Source organism: Pogonomyrmex barbatus, unplaced genomic scaffold, assembly GCF_055798465.1.
Source record: "Pogonomyrmex barbatus isolate J1 unplaced genomic scaffold, ASM5579846v1 scaffold5, whole genome shotgun sequence".
NCBI lineage: Eukaryota > Metazoa > Arthropoda > Insecta > Hymenoptera > Formicidae > Pogonomyrmex > Pogonomyrmex barbatus.
Window position 1 is genome coordinate 9,992,267 of NW_028297149.1, and position 21,885 is coordinate 10,014,151.

General features: G+C 32.5%; 1 protein-coding gene across 4 annotated transcripts in view; it reads left to right on the plus strand.

Annotated features, from left to right (window-relative positions):
* The window catches only part of LOC105427472 (ATP-binding cassette subfamily G member 4), a 32,434-nt gene extending 13,523 nt beyond the window's left edge, over window positions 1-18,911 (plus strand). For all 4 annotated transcript variants that reach the window (XM_089081643.1, XM_011639211.3, XM_089081641.1 and 1 more), the window contains 10 exons: window positions 8,673-8,790; window positions 12,144-12,333; window positions 12,639-12,784; window positions 14,319-14,557; window positions 14,758-15,054; window positions 15,390-15,553; window positions 15,638-15,806; window positions 15,921-16,021; window positions 16,107-16,448; window positions 16,537-18,911. In XM_089081643.1, the coding sequence (XP_088937769.1) occupies window positions 8,673-8,790; window positions 12,144-12,333; window positions 12,639-12,784; window positions 14,319-14,557; window positions 14,758-15,054; window positions 15,390-15,553; window positions 15,638-15,806; window positions 15,921-16,021; window positions 16,107-16,448; window positions 16,537-16,695 (1,925 nt within the window). In that variant the 3' untranslated portion in view covers window positions 16,696-18,911. The remainder of the gene's footprint in view (window positions 1-8,672; window positions 8,791-12,143; window positions 12,334-12,638; window positions 12,785-14,318; window positions 14,558-14,757; window positions 15,055-15,389; window positions 15,554-15,637; window positions 15,807-15,920; window positions 16,022-16,106; window positions 16,449-16,536) is intronic.
* The last annotated feature ends 2,974 nt before the right edge of the window (window positions 18,912-21,885 follow it).

Here is a 21,885-nt window from a genome sequence, read left to right on the forward strand (position 1 = left end):
CTATTCATGACAGATTATAAAATTTCTCAGTCACCCAATTCGAAAAATCAAACATAATAATTCATTATTAAGTTGTTCCAATGAGAAATTCCGTAGGTCGAAGAATTTTTTTAACAGATTTATTATCATATATTAACTGCGAGCGTTACTTAATATTTCTATGTAATATAATTTATATTTCTATAATTATGCTTATAAAAACAATTATTCTACAATTATTTATTAAAGATCACTAAATTATTTCTTTACTTTTCTCGCTTCCATTTCTCTTCAATCGAAAATTTATTTCACAACACGGATTTTAATTAATTTTTTTAGATAAAATAGCTGCATATATTATTTTTTTCAAGTCGCAGGAAAGCGTAAAACACATCGTTGACTTAAAGTTTTTAAATAAAAATATATACTGTGCTCTTTGTGCAGGAGTAAAATTTAGTTTTTTTTTTTTTTTGTGAATGTTTTATATATAATCCAATTATATAGAATATTTGTTAATGCGATGACAGAGAATTCTGTTTTAGAAACATCGGAACTACGAATATCTTACAGGTTGTTTGCTTGTGGAAAACAAGTCCGGAATATTCAAAACAAGTTTAGGATGTCCTTTGTTTTTCTATCGCTTCTCGCGTGCGTGAACCAGGCGGCGGACGCGCAATAAATAGTCGCAAACTGGTTTCCGCTGACATTGACCGCCGAGTGAAAGTGCACGCTCGCATGCCAAACGCATCGAAGAAATGCGGCACAGTGCAGCAACAATGTGCAACAGACACTCCCATGTATTTCCGCGAGTACATTCCCGGGCTCTCTTATCGGTAATGCGAGAGATAACGCGGTCTAGCCGTCTTAACATCTTGCTCGAAGGAAGGCCGGTCTGTACTTGCTATTCGCAAAACGCAATTCGTAAATGTTCTCTTCTATATGTAAATTACATTTCGTTCCGTTTCGAAAATAGCGACTTATTAACATAGATAAGCAACCGATGAATAACACTTGTCCATACTTTAAACATAAAAGCGTCTAGGAAGCCGCATGACTGACGAATGACTCAAACGCAAGTTAAATAATGCCACCTGTTGTTCAGTATCAATGCACCGTGTATGCTAGATCGATAATTCTAACAATAATACTAGGAAGTCAGATATCATATACGATATAAATGCGATCAATTTTTCGTAATGTCTCTTGTATCGCGGTCAGGCTATATTTGCGATATACGACATTTCGCTGTATGTATATTTTATGATACGGACATATATGCTCATAGATCGTATTTTGATTATTTATAGACTGGGAATATGGACGTATTCGTTTCTCTCGCCTTTTTCATCTTTTTTTAACTCATGCGAATATTTCCGCAACGAATCAATTTTCGTGACATGAGAAAATTGATCGGAGTCATTAATTGACATTGATTTATTATTGTTTGCTAAAATTATTAAAATTTATGATTGAGTCAAATCGTTTAGCAATCGCTATGGACAATTACCTTTACCTCTTTATTTTTTATTCGCGTCAGCTCCACTTGACATTCTAATTTATAAGCTATATGAAAATCGTGCACGTTTCGTTCAGCTTTCGACGAAGAATTCGTAATAAGAAGTAATTTAGTGCTTGTTATGAATAGCTTAGTGATCGCAATTTTGCAAGAAGGCCAATTACAACATGATATCTAAAATGAGATTTTCAAGGAACGGCAATTACATCGGCGTAACTTAACACCTTGCAAAAGAATATTGAACTTTCATTAACAAATCTATATATCTTATATGTATTTAAAAATATTTTAGAAATAAACAAAATTAGAACTAATAAGACTAATTAATGGGTTGAAAAACAACTTAAAAGAATTCTATTTAAAAAAATTACATTTTAGCTAAATATAAATGATGCTTTTCAAAATTAATTTGATTTTAATTGAACATAATTGAAATAAGTTTTGACTGGTTAATTAAAATTAATTTTATAGATCATTAATTTAAGAAAACTATCTTATCCAACTCTAAAAATAGAATTTCTTTCAAGAGATGAAGAGGAACGGGTTATTCCTCTCTAAGCCTTGCTCGAAATGCATACTTGATTCGAGGCGTAATCGACCGATAATAATATCGAGCGGTAAACATCAGCGAAAAGTCTTTGTTTCGTCTTATCTCGAGCCATGAAATAAAGCGAAATAAAGCGTTCCTTTGTACCGCTATAAACTTCGTTTCACCGGAGCGTTGCCTGCGGATTATCGTTCTATTCCTCTTTCAATATTACTATTCGGTTATATTTAATTGATATTTAATTAGTCGATTAAATCGATCGGAACCGAAGCAGCTGAATGCGAATCGAATGAGTAACAGATCGCGAAGATACGTGATATCGATAAATCTCGCCTTATCGTATTAACAAACGTCAAAATAAAAATATTTTTTATAACATGTATCTCGTCTCGAAGAGGCTGAAAATCAACTCTGACAGCCTTGAGAACGCCATTTGAACATACAGCTGGGCATGTTATACAGGACATAGCACTATCACGTTATTCTAATAATGTTACCTTGGAGATGTGTCCGTAATGATACTCATCTTCCTGTCGAGGACGGCAATTAAGCACCGGATGATGGCACGTCACATTTTTTTTTTCCTTTGGTTTTTCTCTTTTTCAGTAATAAACGTTACGATCGGCGGACATTTCTATGACCACAGATGCTGTAACCAGTTACAGTCGAGCAGGAAATATCATCTGTTTACTGCATAACATTATCGCAAGATTGATTGTTTTCTCGGAACCAAGGAAGCGCGCTATATAAACGATAATTATTGTTACAGTCCAAATAAAGGATTCATATTGAGCGATTCATGCTTCAATGTGTTAGATAATTTTTATCGCGGCACGTGATCGTAGGTACACTGAAAGAAAAAAATGCTGTTGAATCAGCGGCATAGTTTAAATATTAATTGGAAAGAATTTTGTTAATTCAATGATATTATTAATGAAAGAGTACATCATGCTCTTGTTTTAATAATCAAGATCTTCATTAATAATGTCATTGAATTAACAAAATTATTTCCAATTAGAAAAATGCTGTTGATTCAACAGCATTTTTTTCTTTCGGTGTATGCATTCGTGAGTACAAAATCTGAAGATTTTATTTTTTTCGTTTAGAATCTTCTTATCGAAGATCACCAGCGAAGACTATTGAAGAATAACAAGAAGATATTTGTTCATCAGTTTCACTTGTCTTATCCAAAAATCTTCACAAGAGGAATGTTATTACGTAGTAAACAAAGTGCTCGATCGAATCAACTTATTAGTACTTAACCAAATCTATATATAGGAACATTTTACATAATAATAAATTGATATTGAATTTAATATATTGATACCAGCTTAAATAGACATCGCCAAAAGCACAAATTGTATTTCGGTTTACGTTTTTCGGGTTACGTTTTTCGAATTTGTGCCTTGTAATAAAGAATTTAACCGGTCATATTTTCTCCGTTGGTTTAGAAAGCAAGACGTATTTCGAATAATACGACTATATCGCATATGCGAATGATACATTTCGATGTGCATAAAAACGACTTGTTTCACGGAACAATGAGTATCATTATCGGTGCTTCACTTTTTGTGCTTCGTTTTGCATTCTAATGTTTTATTACAATCTTCTCTCTCTTCTCTTCTCTTTTTGAAAATTCCTATATTACTATTCAATTGCGATATCTCTCTATAATGAAACATGATTTATCGAACGCATAGCATTCCTCTTATCGAATATTCTTACTCACCATTATCATTTTCCTTGCATTCGTTAAAACGTTATCAATAATATACAAGAATAATGACGTTTATCGGTAATGTGTAATAAGAATAATGAGCTGAGAAGTGAAATACCGTTTCGCGAATGAACGCGTATTTCGAAATTTGGACAGATTTGGCACGTTTCTTTATCATAAAATTATTATAACGAAACGATCGATATTTTGCTCGGAGGGCAACTCAATTTCTCAAGAATTCAATGTTCTCTTCGTGATAATTGGAACTCTTCGAGATGGCCTGCATATAACAAGGACCAGTTTCATGCATCGGAGATTTCTCAAGATTATCGTAAATCTTATGATGAAATTATCAATGGTGCGCGAATAAAAAACAGCTTATTCAAATGGAATTGCTCGTCACGGTTGATGTTACGATACACAATACATTTGCGAAATTAGATCGCAGCGTTTCGATGAAAAGTGGAGCGTTATTGCGTCACGCGAAGTGAAGTACGAAGAAAGTTTAGCATAGCGACTAATCGGGCATGGGATTTTGAGATCTCGACGGTCCGACTCTCTCTTTTTCTCTCTTACTTGCTTCTTACATCTTTACATAGAAAGATACGTGGACGTGGCACGCATACGTACACAGGCAGCACGAGCAACCGGAATAATTTAAGTGCTGTAAACCGCCGTGTATGTCATAGCGAGATTTTTGCAATACGCGATTTGCGCAATAAGTCGCGCAGCCTCTTCTAGACTCGAAATTGGCAAACTCGACTCGCATCTCTTTCTCTCTAAGCGCGTCTAGATTCCGTCCAGAAGACCCGCGCGTTCGAGTCGATCATATTCTGCGTGCGTGCTCAATCGGACGGCAAACAATGGTGCAATTAGGGGCACGTGGGCGTTATTACAGACGTAGATATTTACTTTGTATCTTTAAGTATTACAAAGAGAGAACAGTCATCTTGGAATTACGCAGGCGAACTGCGCAGTAAACCGTACCGACTACTGAAGTCCGAAATAAATTTTTTTTTTCAAACAAGATCCATGAATTAATAATATCAATTTTCGATGTAACTTTCGATATTACTCGATTTTCTAATGTTTTACAAGTCGAAATTCTCGTGGGGGGTAATTTTTACTTTTTTTTTTTTTTCCCCTATCTCCGCGTACGTAACGTAATAATTTTAGAAAGTCGCGAACGATTTATCGATAGCGATTAAAGTAATAGAGTAGCAAATAACAGAAGCCTACTGACCTACATTACCCATGCCGGACGACCTTCGCCATGTATGATTCATCGTATTTTGTTCTCGACTTTCCAAGTTCTTGTGAAATAGTCTATGTACCGCGGATTTCTTCACGGGGATGCTTACTGCAATCGCATCAACCGAGCTTCTTGTTACTGACGGAGCAATCGTCAGTATGCGCGGGTCATTGCTTCCTACGTTTTCGAGAAATAAAGACCGGGTCAACAGTACTTGCTCTTTGTTTTAGATTTTGCTTTTTCTTCAAACAAACCGCTCTCTTCCCGAGCGATAAGAACCCGCTTTCCGATTGCAACACATGACCGCACTCTGATCCGTGCTATGAGTACACGCCTTTAGATGCGATAAAAATTATACATGGTAAATTTCGAAAATCACAATGCTAATTTTATTTACGAACCATTGTACCACCTAATATATAAGAAACCACTTGTACAAAGTCTCTGTTTGATTAGTGAGACGATTATTATTTAACGCTTAATGGTTATTATTTGGCCCAGTTATAACTAGCATGACAAATCCGAGTTAGATAGGCTCGCAATAATTTATGATCGGCGATATTCGCGTTTCTATAATGTCATATTTATGTGCATAGGGCAACATTGATTCATAAAAAAGTAATTATATAAGCTCAATGTGTTATACAGCATAGTCCTCACGATCATAATATTGTGCACTCAAGCAATAAACGTCATTAGGTGATAAACTATCATAGCGAAACTATCTTACGAGGCAATAAATGTTAACTACAGGGTATTTCAGTATGGGAATATACAGTATTCCGGAATATACAGGATACTCTAGAAATCGTGTGTTTCCTGTGGAGTGCCCCAAAAAAGGATGTTATCGAGTTTCTTAGAAACAACAATAATGGTCAAGACAAAAAGACATATTTTTTACATTAAACGGACAATGTCGCAGTCAGTAAAAAAATAGAATTTTTATTCATAGCTTCTCGTCATTTAATTTAAACAGGTAAATTTTGTTGAAATAATTGATTTCTTATTTAAAAAAAAAAAGATTTGGGATTACAAAAAAAAAATACATGCAATGCAACAAGCAGACATCGTTTCAAAGAGCAAAGGTATATCGGCAATTAAAATATCTCATCTCACTTTAGGCTTTTAATTAATTATATTATTATGGATCTTGAACGATCTATATGCGGCAGAGATTTGCATACGATCCTTTTCATCGCTCGATCTACATCCTAGAATTTTCAAGTGCTGTCTCGGCATACGTTTACGTAAAAGCGGTTCGGAACTGGTTCGCCTTGAATTAAAATTGAAATAACATCTTATTGTGTCATTACGATTTAATGCATCCTCATGTTCGGTTCGAAAATATTTATGCACGAGCAACCAGGTGGCCAGATTAAGGATACTCGTATGGATGACACATACGTGACAACGATGGCACTTATCTTCCTCGGAGACTGTTAAATTGCCACTTTACGTGCATACATAACGATCTTATGGCAAAACAGCACTAACGCGAAACGCGCACGTGAACGTAATGCGGAATGCGTCTTTAAACATTTATCCCGCTGTTACTTTCGTACGAAATACTTTATCCGGGTGGTCAGATGAATGAAAATAAACAGTAGTTCCTTGCCCGATACTTACAGGATAACAATTACACGAGCGAATATTTTTGCGACGCAATCCGGTAGTCTCGAAGATTAACGTTCCATTAAATTATTTTAACTTCGGTTCAAATTTATTTGTTATCCTTTTTCAATTCTTAGAACCGAAAAAAATAAAAAATAAATAAATAATTAAAATTAATCTATATTGTTGGAAAAGGATATAAATATTCCTCGAACATTTTTTCACTTATTAAAATTAAAAAAAAAAAAAAAAACAAAATTTTGGAGCGCGATATTAAGAGACGTTCGATTTTTCCCTTGTGTGATTAAAATTATTTATACTTTTGAGTGTAAAGTTTTAAAGTCGAAGAACGACAGTCTGAGAATCGTTCCGTCGAGCTCACGCGTAAGGCCCATTGTTTCACTGTTTATGCAGTTCGTGACATGGGAAACAGACATGCAAAGTCTTGTGGTTAACGTACTTGTCTTTTTCCGCGAGACAGACACGTGCGTTGTAATAATAGCCTAACTTTAAATCAAGTGTTCCCGTTTAGGAGATCGCGATTGCTGAAGCGCCGTTTGGCCACCATTATCTTCTCATCTACTTATGATTTTGAAATAAGAACACGAGTGAAATCGAGAGTTATAAAGCCGAGAAGTCAAGTTGTACGAGCTTAATAATCGTATCCTTGTATCATTATCGCTTCTTCGTATCAAACTAATAAATTTTTTTCTGTCGTATATATCAAGAGATATTTTTCTTTTGCTTTTGTAAATTCTTCCGTTTCTATCACAGAAGTAGCAAAATTTTTTCGCACATTGGAAGTGAAACAAGGTTGCACGTTTACTTTGTATTTCGAAAAGCAATTTTTTACGTTTGTTTTTGACCAGCAAAAAATGAAACCTGTTCTTCGAGCAAGTCGAAAACGAACGAGTAAAGTAATAAATTAGAAGAAATTTTATAGCTTAAAACATAGGCCACATTCTAAGAATATTAGAATGCTTGGTAGCAAACAAATATTTTATATCTTTGACATGATAAAAAAAGACATTTATTCGAAAATACAACGAAATTCTTTTATTATAATTCTGATTTAAATTTTTCTAATTTAAACATTTATTATTCATGATGTGTAAAACAGACACTGTTCGTTTTAATTACGCTTCTCACGTCTGATCAGATAACATGTATAATAAAATATGCACAATGATTCGAATTTCTAATTTTTTAATAAAAAAGCAATAGATAGAATAAAATCTGTAATGTCAAACATTATATGATGAATTTATATCAATTGAAAAAATACACAGATTATTTAATTGTTTAATTAGTATAAAAAAATATTTTATTCTTTTTTTATTGTTGTATAATTGATCAAAAATTGGAATTAATAAGTTTGAAATGATGCAATATTTTAGCTTTTTACATCGCAGCTTACTCATTAGCAATTAAAGTTGCTCTTCCGGTTTTACATCTATGTGAATCACACAAACGAACTGACTATCCAACATAACGAGCTTATTTATTCTGGACTTTGCTCTATTCTCTGTCATGTCTGATATCTACGAGATATGTTATTAGTAATTGATGTCACAAAAAAAAACTCGGAGATTACGCTTACATCTCGGTACGACGGTCAATATTAACAATATTTGACTGATGATCGAACAAATAAAATATTTAATGCTGATTAATCAGTGAGTGTTTATCAAGCACATCGCCACATGTGTACATTAATACATTTAATTATTTGTTATTATAGATGATATACAACATGCATCTATACAAGTTTGTTTTTTGCGATATGCGATATATTTATTATTAATAAAAGAAATTATCAAATAATAAACAAATATATTCTGTATTACTTTTTATTGCATCATCTCATGTATTCGCGTTAAAAAGATAAAAAGCAAACTAAAACTTTTTTAATACTTTTCGCACAATCTATCTTTCGAAAATATCTTTTGGCGATGTGTTATCTCAGAATGTTACGACAGAGGGAGTACTTTTTAGTAGAAGATTCTTCTTTCGCATCCACATGGGTCTGATGGTTTCACTTCGTTTTCAGATGTGAAGACAATTCTCAAGTCCGTCAGCGGCAGACTGCGGTCCAGCGAGCTGACGGCTATTATGGGCCCTTCTGGTGCGGGAAAGTCAACGCTCCTAAATATCCTCACCGGATACAAGTGAGTCAGCGTGAGTCGTGGAGTTAGTACATGATACATTTATTGCTAATAAAATAACAACGTAATCGTTACGAAGTGCGGTGCTAAGCGACTAAAGCGAGCGTATAAAGGATGCGCATTTTATATAAAATACAATCATGCTCGAGTTAATCGAGAGAGATATATAAACTTGCACGTACTTGTCATCTGTTTTATCATAACAGCTTGCAAATTAACGTATATTCCTACCCTTACAAATGAGCTGTAGTGGCAGATAAAAGGATCATTTTATTCATTTCAATCAGTCACCGCTAATAATATCTTATGATTCACTCGAACGTTCATATGTACGATTGTCGCTCTAATTATTTCTCTATATGTCACCAAGTCCGTGCTGTTAAAAAGAAGATTGCAAAAGGGAAAATCAAAAAGGATAGGAAGTGAATCACTTGGAAATAACGAGCGCGATCGTGTTATTGCGATTAATTTATCTTCCGGACTGGTCTTCATAAATTTGCAATTTTATAATACGTTTCTTTCAATGTATCTTCCTTTGTATCTTTCCTTTCGTATCTTTTTTGTATTTGTATTAAATCATATTATTTTTGAATTAACACTTGATATATCGCTATAAAAAATATATTTTATGAACTTCTATTTTTTTTTAATATTCTTCATAAATCATACACATTTTAGCACACGGGGATTCAAACTGCTAGCGATTTTTTGCAATCTTTAATTCCTTTAGTTCCTTTAGTTTCTCGCGCTTTCTTAAGATTAATCGTCAGGTTATCGTCAGGTTATTAGTCAAAACGTCAAATAGCAGGTGTATTTCCTGCGAGGCAAATCCTCGCACCTATCGTTTATATGTCGATAAATAATGTGTGCGACACACATTAGGAAAGCGATTAGAGAAATAATGCGATGCGACGTTCTTTCTCTTTTTCTTGATAAAAATTTGTATCTCAAGTTTACGATTCTCATATAAAAACAAAATTAATCTCGAATCAAGATAAATATTCTCATATAGCGAGCAAGAATATTACAATTTTACAAATTTTAGTCTTGATTGAATTTGATGCAAGTATTATTTTTGCTCAATTCAAGATTAAAAATCTTCTATATGAAGTTTATAATATTTTTGCTCACATATGAGAATATATAGTCTTAATTTAAGACTATTTTTTTCTGTAAAGGCATTTGGACGCTCGTACAGTTCTGTACGATAATTCCGTAAATTCCGTTTCTTCTTGCGGGAAGATCTTGCCGTATAATCTCGGCGTGACCTCGCGCACTTTCAATTTTTTAATTAAACCTTGCCCGTTTCGCTTTCTTCGTCATGCTACGATCTCACTTTCTTCGGCGTACAGTCTCACTTTCTTCGCGTTTTGTACCGTTACGAAACTGTTCCGGAACCGGAATATCCATCCCGCCAGTTACATTCGAAATAAAAGAAACTTTATTTGCGCAAATGTCAAATTTTTCAGCAAACACATGCAGCTCAGCCGATACACGAAATCGCATAGTGAAAGACGGCTAAAATTATTATGGAAGTTGACAGCGCATTCGGCGTATAGACTTTCTACTTCGACGTACTGTCTTCGGTTGACTGCTACCAAAACGTTCTGCTTGATGAAGCAGTCTATATTTGTATTTCTTCAAGAATACTCGGGGAGAAATATGTAAATCGCCGCAGAAAAATTTATAAGTCCACTTTCAGTCTGTTCATTTTATTATTATTATATTACGTTGAGGTATCGCCAGTAATATGACATATGTCTATCCGACGTTTCTCATTTAAAGAAATAATTATATTTCCAAATGCTCCTAGTGTCGACGAGTATTGTCTGGCTAGATGTTCGCATTCCGCATTCCGCATTGCAAAAAAGGTCATTTGCGTATAAATCGAATAAGCCAACTGGCGATGTCAAGGCGCAAGTTCCCACTGTATAATCCCACTATATTTTACATGGAGTGATTGTGAGATCAATCGCCGGCAAGAAACCAGCGTGACGTGCACTTTTTGCTACGTTTGCCTTTAAATTGTACGTACAAGGGCGTTGCAAATGACACCTTGAGAAACGCTTTCAGATCAAACTGCACGAACCGGTTTTCGAGAGTTGCATTTTATGGAAACCGACATACAAATCCGATCGCTAATTGCCCGGTGCGACAACGTTGTTCGATCGCTTTTCGATCGGCACAGTCAATTACAAGGCGCAAAAGCGATATATCCGTAATTAAAACAAATGATTTTATTTACAATATTTTGATTTTTATGTCGCAATCTATTTAAAGGAATATTGTGTGTATAACGTATATAGCATCTACAAAAAATGTATAGATTGTGATGTATAATTTTATAAACGCACACACTAACAAGATATAGATACGATCGAAGTGGGATCGAAGTGATCGGAGATCACTTTCCGCTGATCCATTCAGTTTCGCCCATTGGACCGTGTGTACAATGGAGGAAATATTACAAGATTAAATGTAACACCCAAAGGACGTAAATAAGCATAAGATATCCCATACGACACAAACTTTGCTGTTACAATATTACAGCAATGTTACTGCAATATAGTTACAAGATATATGCTATAACTATATATCTTACGTATGTCTGTTGTGCGTTATATTTGATTTTTATTCCGAATTTTCATTTTCAAAATTTATTTCTGTTCCTGATATTTCTTTCAGAGTTGCATGCGTGAGTCTTCGATCGTGTTTCAAAATCTATCAACTTTTCGCTCGCTTTATGCAATATTCGCAATAGCATCGTAGGTACGATGCGGTCTGCCTGCAACGTGACCTATGTACTCGTTGCTGTGTAAAAGTTGTTTCACCGCTTATTTACTTCTTTTCCATCGCGTTTTCCAAACCAGTTTCGTAGCGCGCTATGCGTGCTGTGTATCGCGTCATGCGCATCCGTAATTGAAAACGTTCTCGTGGCACACGTACGATCTGACATTGAATCTCTCTCTTTTCCCCCCTCCCTCTCTCTCTCTCTCTCTCTCTCTCTCTCTCTCTCTCCATGCGATAAATCGAAAAATCGATGAATTATTAATCTATATACTTGGTCGAGAATGTTGACGGAACGATATATTTGTGACTGGCCTTTAAATTTCTTAGCGAACATTTCATTTATTCATTCTGATGTAAGAGCGAATGAAAGACGTCACATTCGAATTCTAATGAAGATACGCATGTGTATATATATATATATATATATATATATATATATATATATATAAATTTCTCATAAATTATTTTTACAATATGCCTGACTCTGTAAACAATCGCTATAGCGTAGCGATGATGCAGGCATATCAAGATCGTTTTGCAAATTATTTATCATAATTTTTTATCAGGACGACAGGTGCGGAAGGTAGCATCACGATGAATGGCCATGAAAGAAACCTCAGTGCCTTTAGGAAACTCTCTTGCTACATCATGCAAGATAATCAGCTTCACATGAATCTAACGGTAGCGGAAGCTATGAAGGTTGCAGCGAACCTTAAGCTCGGCTCAAACGTTAGCCAAGCAGAGAAAGAAGAAGTGGTAAGCCAATCCTCTTATTTGATCGCTTTTCAAATCATTGAATAATAACAGTTAAATGCAGTTATTTTATTATTTAAACAAATGTCACATAAAATAATAATATATAAAAATACTGTACATAGCAATTAAATTCATTACTGCAGTGCTTATTTTTCATTTATTTTACACTGCGTTATAAGAGAAACTGTTAACTATAATTATTAAATTTATATAAAAACGTTATTAATTAATTATATTTAATTATGTAAAACAACAACGCATTCCTCAAACTGGTTTTATTGACATGTCTATAAATTCTTCCGCAGATTCAGGAAATCCTTGAAACTCTCGGTCTATCTGAGCACCGCCATACTATGACCTCAAATCTGAGTGGTGGTCAAAAAAAGAGATTATCCATCGCGCTAGAATTAGTCAATAATCCCCCTATTATGTTTTTCGACGAGCCGACCAGGTAAATTTTAAATCTTACGCGAAACATAATTAGTATTTGTGATGATATTTGCATAAATAATTCGAAAAACAATTTTAAATCTGATGCATTAATTTAAGTATATCATATAATTTAAATATATATATATATATATATCAAGAGCAAAGTTACAGTATATCGATAAATAATTATTCATAAATGTTTTACAATTATTTTAATTTGCTGTATACATAACGATTTTAATAAAAGAGAATCAAGTTTGTAATACGATCAATGAGAACAAAGGACAAGGAAAACAAACGTGCACAATGCTCGAGAGCATATTCGAGAGCTTAACTAAATAGATCTCGAGTCAATCAACTGACAGGAAAAGTAGTAATGATCTCTTTTGCTTTCTCCAAATGAGACTCGCGAGAGAAATCTCCTACTCCGCCTTTCCTTGATCTTCAAATCTCGGCTCGGCACAATGTCAGCGGGATATGTCAGCCACGTTTTTACAAAGATTGCGGAAGCAGGCGATCTTTTTTAGCTTTTAATAAACGACATGCGATTTATATGTTGAATTTCTCCTTGCAACTTTCAAACAACAGCCAGATTCCAGTTTTGCAAGTCTGTAACTTTGGGATTTATCACGAAACGAATTGGATTATACGGAAATTGTTTGTCCCAAAAGACTCTACCGAGTCCGTCACGGAAAATTAAATGATTTAATTAATTCGATCGTTACATTTTCGATTTATTTGTCGCTCTGGAATAGTGATTGATACACGTTTTAAGCCGTGCGTTGATAGAAAAATATAGAGAAATTAGATACGTACAAATCTCGAATGTAAATATCCAGAATTCCTCTCTTAATCGAAATGAGACACAAAAGGGCGTAACACACAGCGGAGAAAGTAAACGATTAACTCTCGGCTTTTTGAAACGTTTCTTCCTCGTCCACTTTCACTGGGACGGCACTTCGGAATTTTTGCATCTACAATGACTCCATAGCTCATTCTACGAATCATCGAATGAAACGATAATTTTGATAAACCGTCTCATGTTCGCGAGGCGTAGATGTAATATAATACTAAAAAAATTTACATACTAGTGTCAAACTTTAAAGTTTGTGATCAATTTGCTGACTTATAATGTCACGTATCTTCTCGACGTTTCTTTGTTCGTTAACCGGTTTTTTTCAAAGGTCGTTCGGTTTCATTTTTGTTCCATGATAATAGAAGATGACGGTTACGGTTACGGTCTCGACCGGTCCTTTCAGGATTTGTACTTGGACCAAGAACTTGACTCTCCTTTAAAAACAAAAATACACACATTCGCTCTGCCTTAGCACCGTCTTTCACATGTTAATTATTCCGGATATCAGAGATAATTTTTAATGGGATGTTTAATATATGCTATTAAATAGCTGTTTTATGCGGATAAACAAATGTATTATGTATAATTTTACTCTGTCACGAATGCGTGCGAGGGGATGTGGGAAAGATGAAGAAAAAAAAAAAGAAATAAAAGTACATTGTAGCGATACTAATTGATTTTATCCGGCTATTTACAGCGGCCTGGACTCGTCGTCTTGTTTTCAATGTATCTCTTTACTGAAGACATTGGCACGAGGCGGTAGGACGATAATCTGCACCATTCACCAGCCAAGTGCGAGGCTCTTCGAGATGTTCGATGCTCTCTACACGTTAGCCGAAGGACAATGCGTTTATCAAGGTTCTACATCGCAACTGGTGCCTTTCCTCAGGACAATTGGCCTTAATTGTCCGAGCTATCACAACCCGGCGTCGTTTAGTGAGTACTATTAAATGGAACTAATGAACAGCATTTTGTAATAAGCGTTTTATATCGGAGCGAAGCGAATTGAGGGAAATAATTTAAAAAGAAGTCATCAAGATTCTGTAAAGTCTATTTTTATCTATAATGAATTGGTAATCTTCTTGTAATTTTTGTTACTCTAACAATTTTGACACGATTCCCTATCTTTTTTTCAGTCATTGAGGTGTCATGTGGCGAATATGGCGATAATATCAAGAACTTGATTAACGCGATAAACAACGGCAAATATGATATACGCGAAGGACACCCTTTTCCCGAGACAAAAGAGGGAATGAACAACTGCACTGCTGCGGCCGGTATTTTGAAGAATGGCGATAATCTGGACAAAATAAAGATTAAGGACAAGAACGACGTCAGTAATCTAGAGGAGAAGTTTTCAGATGACAAATCTAATGAGATCAGTAATGGAAAACTTATTCCCGTCTACGCCACAAACGACATTGCTAAACAAGGTGCATAATATTTCTTTTGTATTTCGATAATGACCGCGACATGAGGATTTGTTTGTAGATAGCTTTAAGTAACATAATTTATTGCAATTACGAGTTGAATCTTGGCCTTCTGGAAAAAATTATCCATAATGTAAACCTTGATTTTCTCTTTGCTATAATTGCCATTTTAAATTCATATTTCAGATATTTTGTTTTTATTATAGTGGAATATTTTCCTATTCAAAATTTCTAGTTAGATCAACTTCTTTTTCTATAACGCAATCTTATAGATGCGAAATTTGTATTATTATTATTTATTTTTCATTCGAAAAATAACGTAAAAATTATTGTTTTAGTGATGGATGTGGCAATACCTGTGGACCCGGATAAGAAGGACAATGCTAATATGCCCCTGCTCGATGAATCTCTCGCGGTAACGCCGGAGAGATATCCCACATCCGAATTTACACAATTCTACATCATTCTAAAACGTGCCTTACTCTTCAGTTTTAGAGATTGGGTAGATGTTTAAAGAATTGGAATTTATATTTCTTTTGACCTTTAGACATCATTTAATTTTAACATTTCTCAAATATATTCACAGACTCTCATGTATCTCCGACTGTTCGCTCACTTCCTGGTAGCGTTGCTAATTAGCGCGTTGTACTACGATATCGGAAACGACGGTGCCAAAGTACTTAGCAACTTGGGATTCCTGTTCTTCAACATGCTATTCCTCATGTACACTTCCATGACAATCACAATTCTGTCTTGTAAGTCAAGAATCAAGAGAAATTAACGCTTTTTAATATTTCTCACTTATAACGTTTATTTTTCGTCATCTCTATAATTCATTTTCAATCACATTTCTTCGTTTCTGTTTTCAGTCCCGCTGGAACTGCCTGTGCTCTTAAAAGAGAATTTTAATAGGTGGTATTCTCTCAAGTCGTATTACTTAGCGATTACCATTTCGGATATGCCATTTCAGGTAAGCTCGATCGAGTGACGGAATAAACGAAGTGATATACAGCCATGATGAATGAACGATCACTTTCACATTTCTCATTTTTCAGACCGTGTTTTGTATATTGTACGTCGCCGTCGTGTATTTCCTGACGAGCCAGCCGGCGGACACGACGCGGTTCTGCATGTTCGTGGGCACCTGTCTCCTGATTTCTTTCGTTGCGCAATCGGTAGGTCTTGTGGTCGGCGCCGCGATGAACGTGCAGAACGGTGTGTTCCTCGCACCGGTGATGTCGGTGCCGTTCCTCCTCTTCTCCGGATTCTTCGTCAGCTTCGACGCGATCCCGGTTTATCTACGGTGGATCACGTACCTTAGTTACATCAGATACGGTTTTGAGGGAACCGCTTTGACCATTTATGGCTATGGTCGGGAGAAATTGAAGTGTTTCCAGGTAGATTTCAGGTTGCTGCGCCAGAAACATAAATTGTCACAAAAAATAGTCGGTTATTATAAATTATTAAATTTTCGTGTGTTTTCAGATATATTGCCACTTCAAGAATCCAGAGACGACACTGGAGGAATTGGACATGCTTGATGCCGACTTTACTTTGGATATTCTCGCTCTCCTACTCATCTTCGTCGTACTGCGAATCGCCGCGTATCTCTTCCTACGTTGGAAGATCAAGAACGTCCGATAGATTATTTTGGACGCGCGTAAGCAAATTGCAAATTAAATGTGGTTATAAATAGACGGTGCTGCTTTCCGCATAGGACTGCGCAAACAATAACGCACATTTCATAATCGGTAATCTCGTAATGTTATTTTTTTAAATGGCGATACGAAAACTCGGTTTCGGCGCCTCACAACAACAGTCAAGACACAAAGAACTTTCCGCGATGGATTTCCGTGGCATTTCTCGGTGAAAACTTTCGCGACGAAAGCTATTAGCTATTCATTCTGTCGAAGAGGTACTAGTGTGTCTCGAAAGTATCGTGAAGTATGACTTAAGTATGACTCTTCTTTTGTGTTTTAGGATTGCTGAATTTAATTGATGTAGGAGCAATAACGTAATTTATTTATATTTTTAGTTTAATAACGATGACGGCAGGTAGTTACGATTGTAATATATTTTCAGGGTACTATTCTATAATATATTATATCTAAAATATGTATCTTCCCTTTTTTACTATGTCAGTACATATTCTTGTTAGAACATGATCAAATACACACATTGATTTTGAATTTATCGAATAAGCTAAAGTTCATTAATGCAATGTAATTATCACACAGTGATAAATTCGAGACTTTGAATTCAGTTTGATATATGATGAAATTCTTGAATTATTTCGAATATTAATCCAAACGGAAAGATACTTGAAAATTTCTTGATAATTTTTTGATTTGAATATTTTCTTTGAATATTTTCTTTCATTTTCTTTTTTTTTATTCATTTCTTTTTTAAGATATTTCAATTTGCTATATTTTGGAAGTAGACAGAATAAACTCAAAATTTTTTCAAAGTTTCTCAAAATTTTTTAAATATTCAGATATTTAAATACTTTCAAAGAAAATTTGTTTGAGAATTCTCTAAATAAAAGTTTTGATATATTGAAAACTTTCAAGATTTTTCAAGACTTTCAAGAATTTTTTTATTTTGAATGATCGAAGCAACTGGAATTTTTATATTGCATATATTATAATGTTTGAAAATTTTCAAGAAAAAATTCAATTCGTTAAATTATGCAACTTGTCAGGAAGATAAAGCGAAAAGATCAATTCACGCATGATCCTTAGAAGGGTTTTGTCAAAGGTTTTCGATTATGTCTACTCTTTGTGGACGAATACGAGATCTTAATTGATGACATATATTTCACGAGCAATCACTTTATTCTATCTACTGATGGCTGTGAGCTTAATGATGCAAAAAAAAAAAAGAAAAAAGAGTTAAATGAAATCAAATGTGAATGTATGTGTTCTTAAAATTAGATTTGGATGAAAATGATGATAAACGTCCGAGATAATTTATAAGCGCACGAATTTATATGTATCTTGCCAGATTAATGCTTTATATGTTGATGATCAAACATTTTTAATGCTTTACAAAAAACAGCTGTTTGATGGATTATATCAAAACAGGCATTTATGCACTATCATAAAAACTTATAAATATTCTAAATCGCATTTTGTCGTTGAAGACGAAATGGCAAATGAAGCATGTACATGAAGATATTTCTTAGACAACTTATTACACTTAATAATGAATATATTTTGTTTGTGTTAATCACTTATTATATTATATTATATTATGTTATATTTAAAAACTGATGTAAAAATCTAAATCTTTTTGACAGCAAAATGAATATTTTTACAACCAAGAATCTTTTTATAAAATTTTCCAGAGCGAGTTATTAAATTATTAAAATTATTCATTTTTGTTTATGAATTGTTATTACCTTTTATATACAGAATGTACTGTTATTCTTCTAAACATTCTTGAATTCCTGATCTTGTTAAATAGTTAAGTGATAGAAAGAATAAAACTTGTACAGACGGAAAGGGAAATAGCAATTTTAAGGCGATTCTATATAATTATAAATTATATAATATATAGTATATAAAATGTGTTTTTTTTTATATATTTTCGTAACTCACCAAAGTTAAGAATTTGAATCAGCGATTTAATTATAAATATAATTGCGTATTAAATATCGGCGCTCAAAGGGACAAAGTAATCTTTACAATACGTATATGTATATTTTTATCTAGATGAAATATAATTCATAATACAAATATACTTTTATAAATAAGGTGCCTATCGAGACATATGTATCTGTATCGGTTTGGCATAATCGTTATTATAGTTTACATTGTATGTACGATACGAATAAAATATACTTTTCATAATATGATAAATTTCAATCTTTGTTATATTATAATTATTTTTCTCTTTATTCTATTATTTTCTTCTATTATTTTTCTCTTAATCACCTTTCTGATGTCTTGTTATAATAAAATCTGACTCTTTATCTAGACTCTTTTATTTAGAAAATTAGAAATATGAATCTCAAGTCAGATCATTTATATACAATAAATGGAATAATATCGTGTCACGACACAATATTAATTGTATCAGAAAACATGTATTAAGAAAATAAGTTTAAAAAATATTTTTTAACTTTTGACCAGATTGATATGATGAATTACAATTTCTTAATTATATTTTTTTATTTAGCTGATATACAATAAATTTTTTGTCTATCTGAGATTTATGCACTACAAAGAAAATACATACGCCATGATATTACGTAATATATTATGATTTTTAATGGTATGATATTTAAATGGAATCAAAGATCAAAGATCAAAGATCAAAGATCGAATATATATATATATATATATATATATATATATATATAAAATATATAATATATATATATATATATATATATATATATATATATATATATATAAAATTAATAATGTAATATATCAATTTCGCAGAACAGTTACTTACGCCATTTTTAATTTAATTGATACAAAATTTTATAATTAATATTACCTTAATTAATTAATCTTACTAATCTTTTACTATTAATTTACTTAATTAATATAATTTTTATTTAATATTTGTGAATAAGAAAAAGTAATAGTTTCAAATTATAAATTATGACATTTTAATATTAGAAGTGTCATTTCTGATTATTTCTATTTTTTAAATTAAAGAAAATTTTTTTTCTCATTGAAAATATGGTTTCAGAAATTTTTCATTTTTTATTAATTATTCTCTTTATTTCGATGGAATATTAAAGAAAATATTTAAGAAAATATTTTCTGTAATATTAAAAAAAATATTAATTTAAAAAAATAGGAACTGTAAAAAATGATTACTTTTAGTTGTTAAATAAAATTACTTGCCATTACCTATATTATACATACATTATGACTTTTAACATCATATATACATAAAAAATGAAAAAATGATGTATCAACATAATATTAATTAAAAATAATCTTATTAATTTGATAATAGTATTGATATAATAAATAGATATGTTATAAATTAATGTCTTATTTTGAACAGGAAATAATCGAAAAAAATTGCAGTAACAGTAGCTTTTTAATAAATATTTAATATTTGGTGAGTATAAGTATTTACATTTTAAAATTAAGATTACTTAACAATGTATAATTGTCATTATCTAAGAATAAAATTTCCATCCTTTTATTAATAATGTACTTTGAGTTCTAATAATTGACGTTTACGTACGTCTATTATTAAAAATTCAAAGAAAAACATCGAAAACTATTACGGTGGATTCAAACTGATTATTATTTTTTAATGTTATGCATGTAAATAATTACAAAGACGTCTTTTACTTGATTATTGTTTACGTAACGCTTTCATACGTGATATTTACAAATCCATTTTTTCTTTTCAAGCTTTTATAAACAAGAAAATTTAGACAACGAATAATTAACTAATTGATAATAGAGAATACAGAATAGCAATAAAGAAGATGCAGATTTCATTAAGAAAACTTCTCTTTTTTTTAAATAAACAAAAAAATACATCACAAATGTGTGGTGGACAGTTTACGAGAATTATAATACATAACATACAATATATTTTTCTTAAGTATGCATTATGTAATATTTTATTCATTATTATGAAATACTATTCACAAATAGTATAAAAACGAAATTTTTTATTTGTCTTGTTTTAAGATAAAATATAGGATTTTTGCTACTTTTAATATCTAACAAATTAATAATTAGAATATTAATAAATGGTTATTATTTATACAATTATGTAATATAGAAGACTGCGATAATGATATTTGCTCTTCAGACAGGACGTAAGAACTTTTGCAGAACTCTACAAAGACAATGATCGATAATGATATGCATCGGTGCGTTTTTATTAACGTTACATATATTCCTCGGCATTGACAATCAAAGTAAATGACATGGAATATTGAAATTAAATATATCGCGGATATACAGCGAATGTGTGAAGAGTAGCACAGTTTGTTGAAAAAAATATTGTTATCCTAAATTATATTTTACGTTTTACGAGTTCTGTTAGTTTACTTTGAAGATTCATGATGTAAAAATCGATTGTCAATTTTTCGATCAACTTGATGATCCATTAAAAGAGTTTTCAATTTTTGTTTTCGCAATTTTTTAAATAAAAAATTTGATAGTACTAACAAGCGCTTGATAGGGAGATTCGCTGAAATAAAATGTAAGTCGTTATATTTGGATTAACTATTATTATGCAAAAATTTTGGTACTCTTTATTTTACATATAATTTTGAGTATAATATTTAAGCAGATACATTACGTTTCGGACGATTGGCGACGAATGAGTATATAACTCGTTTTTTGGCTGTTTGATCCTTGTTCAATTAATAAAAGGAAACAACAAGGTGAACAACAACATTTTAAGAGTGCTCATGAATACGAAATTTAATTACTCACGATTTAATCACGCATAACTCACGTAACATATAAAGTTTTTCTTTTTGTTTTTGTCAAGAGGAGAAAAATCTTTATTATGCAGTTCATCTATTTTTGAATTTATAATATTAATAACGATTAATGAAATGATTTACTTTTGAAATGATTGAAATTTATTGATTTATTTTTGAAGAGTGAGTTTTTAACCATTGAATGCTATCTGTAATATATGCATGAATGCACTAAAGAGAAGGCAAAGGAATCATTTCAGAAAAGTGACACTAAAATAATTTTTATGTCTCATTTTTCTCTCTCTTTGTTGAGAAAACGCAGAATCTTTTTTTAAAATTATCTCTTTAGATATGTATATAATGATTAACTTTTTTCCATGATGCCATCAACATTGATATGTGATTGAAATGATACG